Source organism: Seriola lalandi, unplaced genomic scaffold (assembly GCF_002814215.2).
Source record: "Seriola lalandi dorsalis isolate HSWRI2012SDOR001 ecotype SW California unplaced genomic scaffold, Sedor1 jcf7180002054980, whole genome shotgun sequence".
NCBI classification, from domain to species: Eukaryota; Metazoa; Chordata; class Actinopteri; order Carangiformes; family Carangidae; genus Seriola; species Seriola lalandi.
Window position 1 is genome coordinate 343,277 of NW_019525530.1, and position 5,034 is coordinate 348,310.

Sequence of the window (5,034 nt, forward strand, 5' to 3'; positions counted from 1 at the left end):
GCTGAGCTTGGACTCTCAGAGCACCACGAACTGGGTCAGCATCTGCGGGGTCCATGTTATGGTCAGATCGTACTGTCACGAACTGAGCAGACAGGCAGTGGACCCAAAAAGCAGAGCTGAGGCAGACGCTTAGCAGTAGACAGTTTATTCCAAAAAGGGGTCGGTACACGGGAAGTCAGTCAAACCAGGCAGAAGTACAAAATCAGTAGGCAAAAGACAGGAACCAGGAATCGGAATCTTCAGTATAACACGAGGGATCAAAACACAGGGAAACAGAGCCGGAAACAAAACACGCAGACGATCTGACAAAGACACACTGGGAGAGGAGGGGTATAAATACACACAGGAGCAGGGGATAATGAGACACAGGTGAAGGCAATGAACAATCACACACACAGGGAGTAAAGACACTGAGAACACAAGCAGGAAGTGAGGGAATCCAAACAAAATAAAACAGGAAGTGGAAAAAACTAAACTTAACAGGACCTGACAGACAATGTACTAAATAATTACAAATAATAATATTAAGGCTACATAAAGATGGCTTTAAAAGGTTGATGACAAAATCTGGCCAATTGAGTCAGATAATTCTGATAACTATAAACACTGACTGTTCTTGAGTCTAGAATCAATGAGGTAATCTTAGCTGTCAGCAACTATCAATGTGATTGTGACAATGTCAAATTTCATTCTCCCATCCAACAAGGCAAGAGCGCTGACCCTACCTGGTGTAAGTGACTGTTCAGATTAATAGCATAGCGATTCATAGAATAAAGATCCAATTAACAAGAGTATGAGGTATCTGTATTCCAGCAGATGCAGTGATGTGAACCTCTAGACACACTGTATAAGATTACAGTGTGTCTGTATGTTGAAAAATACCTTTCAACCTTAAAATATGAGAGAAAATAAGCTCCTCATGACAACCAAATTGTGAGGCACCCTGTAATTCTTATTCAATGTAACCCTTATTTTATAACACCAATAGGATCATTATGGTCATGTATTGTACACAGCAAAATCTGTAGTGTTGTTTTTTCAGTGTTAATAAATTTGAGTCGGTGGGTGTTGATTTTGGTGTTGTTTTAACACTTGTAGTGGTAATAAAGCTCTGCGAGCGTTGTCAATTAAGCGAGTTAAATGTTTACACCTGTGACTGAATTGCACTCACTCCTGGCGGAGTTGATCACAACATCTGGTTTGGACGTGCGCAGCCCGCCTTTTTCACTCGACAGAAAATAAAAACTTTGTGTGGATTGTGTGGATGAACGTTACACGGCTTAAAGAAGGTAAGAACCTAATATATTTACGTCTACTGGATGGTAATCGCTGTATGAAGTTGTGATAAAATCATGGGGTTTAAAACAACTGAGTTTTTATTGACGCTGATTGAGGCAGGCTGTTAATTTAATTCATTCACGTTAGCTGGCAAGGAGTGGTTGCTTGAAACAAAAGTTATCCAGTGGCAACGTATCCGGCCAAATATGAAGTATTACGATAAAATAAATGTTTTTAAATGTATTAAGGTGAGGTGGATTAATCTTAACGTTGATGGTGAGTATTTTGTCGAATGTAAAACTGTGCAACAATGTGGGGGAGGGGTGGTGGCGTCTCCGTTTAATCAGGCAGGGACAACATTCACTCGGCTGTAATTTCAACACTACAATAAGCGTGATATATCGCATTTACCGTTTTCTAGCGGCCAAGAGTGACCTCTCCATGCACCCATTTCTGTGTGTGCACATGTGGTGCGACTGCATGCGAGAGAGACGGCAGTTTTTTTTGTTTTTGTTTTTTTTTTACTGTGAAAGACTGGCGGGCCCAAACCGAGAGTGGCGGCTGAAACACTGCTACAGGCCAGGGACCACAATGCGTCCATCTCAGTCTCAAAAATTAAAACCTGATGAAGTCTTTTTAACAGTCATATTTCTCCACATATTCTACAAGGTGCAGTCTAAAGATGTGGCAATGTTGCTCAAGGTGAAGTACCAGAATACCAAGAAGGACATCCGATTGCTGTCAGGGTTCACCTTTTTGGATTTCATTGCTCAAGGTGAGTAGCCATCTCAAAGTTGCCTTCACAACAAATAAACACAAGGATTTATGTATTTAGGATGGCTATTTTGGTTTTCAATTTGGGTATCAATTTTACATCTGTTTTCATCGTTATCTTACAGTCAAATACAAGTTTGGGCTTCCTGATGCTACCGAACTTGATGCTTTTGATGAAACCAACACATTAGTCGAGGAAGACATCTTTTCTGAACTGATAGAGGCCAGTCCGGATTTATGCCTGACAGTACATGACAGAATTCCTGATGCAGGTAGATACATTTCTCTGTCATCCATAAATCATTGATATTGGTTAAATCAGATTTTGGTTAAGTCATCATCAGTAAAAAGTGGGGAGTGTCTTACTTTATTCATTGGAACATGATCATCAACCAATCAGTTAAAAGAACCTCTGGCATAAGTCTATATACTATTTCATGTCTTGACAATAGCTGTGTTTTAAAGAGTTAAGTGTTGCTTTATAATCTAACTGTATTTTCTTCTTATCATATTTGAAAGTGTAGTTATTTTTTGTAACCTGATTCTGATCACATGAAATCTATTAACCCTAACTACCCAGCTCAGACACTGGAGGAAAACATCGTTCTTGAGATACAGCTTGATCCTGGTCCAAGTCCAACCACACAAGATGGAATTTCAGAGGAAGGTATGTCTCGGTATAAAATTAGTTGTAATCAGTGTTCAGGGGTTTTCTGCTTCACAAATATCATTTGAGATGTCATGTCTCTGCCTTGGCTACTATAACAAATTGCATTATCAAAATTTATATTTTAAAGAAAGATCTGTATCTAGTTGCAAAAACAGTTTGGAAATGTGGGATCAGGTTTGATTTGATGATGATTTTTAACCTGTGTCTGGGAAAGCACCAAATGCTACATTTCAGGCATGTCACAGTTCTGTTATTTCTTTTAGACTTCTCTCCTTTAGATCATTCCACATCAACCTCCCTCACGGATACCAACACATCACTTTCTTCAAGTGACAATGACCACTCCAGTCGAATAGAACATGGGACTCCCATAGGCAGACGTACATTCAGCCAAGTCATACCCAGGCCGACCACAGAGGTTTCTGAGTCAGAGGCTGCAAAAGAGGTACTGAAGGGCAGCAGATGTAATTTACATTGTTGATCACCATAAAGTGTCATACTAAATCAGTTTCTCGTAGAATGAATAAGTTTGGCTAATAGCTCTGTACTTAGTAATCTAAGGCAGATAAGAAACAACATTGCTTTTTCCCAAATCATATCGCAGTTGCATTATCAGCTAAACAATTAGTTAGAATTTTTTGTTTTGCTGAAATTGCTGATCCATTTTTGTGTGTAAAAACCCTCCTGATCCAGTGATTTTAACTTTTACTCTTTATCTTGTGGTATATTGTTAAAATGATGTTATCTTGAAAGGTTGATTTGTACACAAAAATTTATTTTCTCTCTTGAATAGATGGTATATAATGCCTTGCTTTGCAAACCTGGGGGTGAGGATGTCATCGAAGAGTACAAGGCAGAAAAGTCACTCACTCACCGCACCTGGAGACAGCTTGTCAACATATTGGCTAGCCATATGACTGAAAGCCATGGGTGAGTGTTAAGTGAATTGTTAAATTGAAAACATTATATTAAGATATATTATAGTGGATTTTCAAAATACATTGCATTGAAAACATAGCAAGTGGGTGACTGACTTGAAGTGTTGTTTCTAAAAGAGGATGCCTTCCTGTAAACACAAGGAAAAGTATGCCCTGGGAATTACAACACTCTTCCCTTTACTAAAGGATCCATTTTCTCCAAAGGGCTATGTAAGGTTTGTGTTGTATGTGTGTTTGTTTAAAAAAAAAAAAAACTCAGAGGGGGAGGTGAGGGAGGGGGCCTCATTGCCATCACATGAAGACAGAAATGCCAGGCCTCTGTTGTAATAAGAGAAAGCTCTGAGGTGGCAATGACCTGTCAGACATCCACCATACTTCTGTGACCTTTGACTTTTTGGAATCTTTCTATGTCCAAGCAAACATTATAGATGTGTATAAGAGACAGAATCCCACCACTGCCATTTTGCTACCTTTTCACATAGGGCAGAGACCCTTGATAAAGATGTGGTTTCTAGAGTAAAGGCCAAAGTGTCAAAACTGGCCAGATGTCTTGCAGGGGTTAGCTGGGAGCCTTTTACATCACTTTGGTTTCAAAGGAAGTCTTTCTGTTATCTTTCAGTTATTCTAGCTGTGCTCCCGTCCAAATGTTTAAGTTCTGTTTTCGTTGATACCAATTTTTTGTACAATAAAACAATGATAGGCTAAATAGCCTAACATGACATCTAATTATTGCACGTTAAAATTTGAAATAATAATAAATACAAGCAGAAATGTGTGTTTGCAAATTAACTCATGGCAAAGTTGTGTAATTGTCTTTGTTTTTTTCCGATGGGTGTGACACAACTGGAACAAGAATTAAAAGCATCTGGTGAGATAATCATTGTTGCACTGTGGTTGGTCAGATGTTTACTCACTCCCCTATTTAAACAGATGCTTTGACAGTTATCAAATCATAACGATGGCAGATTTACTTGTTTTGGAGGAATAATACGCGTGTGTCAGACGTGAGCGCGTTTTCAGAGACCGCAGGGATCTCCTCATGGAGAGTGATGCTTGGCTGATAAGTCGCTTTTTGCTCCCAAGACAAGTCGTCATGGAGCTATGCAACCATTTAGATGTCCGTTTGAAGAGGGAAAACAGACGGTCAAGCGCCTTACCTGTACCCGTGCAGGTGCTCGCCACGCTGGGGTTTTTGGCCACCGGGACCTTTCAGCAGGAGATCGGGGACAGGGCTGGAATCTCCCAGCCAACCATCAGCAGGACGATGCCAGCAGTGTTGGCTGCAATAAAGTCCCTCTCCTGAAGGTACATTCGGTTCCCATATACATACTTGAAGGTTTACTGTTTCCTCATAATCCTAGCTATATGTCCAGA

The 5,034-nt window shown here is 39.9% G+C and overlaps 1 protein-coding gene across 1 annotated transcript in view; it reads left to right on the forward strand.

Annotated features, from left to right (window-relative positions):
- Nucleotides 1-1,968: 1,968 nt before the first annotated feature.
- Nucleotides 1,969-5,034, forward strand: part of LOC111647047 (uncharacterized) — a 5,451-nt gene continuing 2,385 nt past the window's right edge. Inside the window, exons 1-2 of the mRNA XM_087171226.1 lie at nucleotides 1,969-2,053; nucleotides 4,832-4,965. Coding sequence (XP_087027352.1) covers nucleotides 1,969-2,053; nucleotides 4,832-4,965 — 219 coding nt within the window. The remainder of the gene's footprint in view (nucleotides 2,054-4,831; nucleotides 4,966-5,034) is intronic.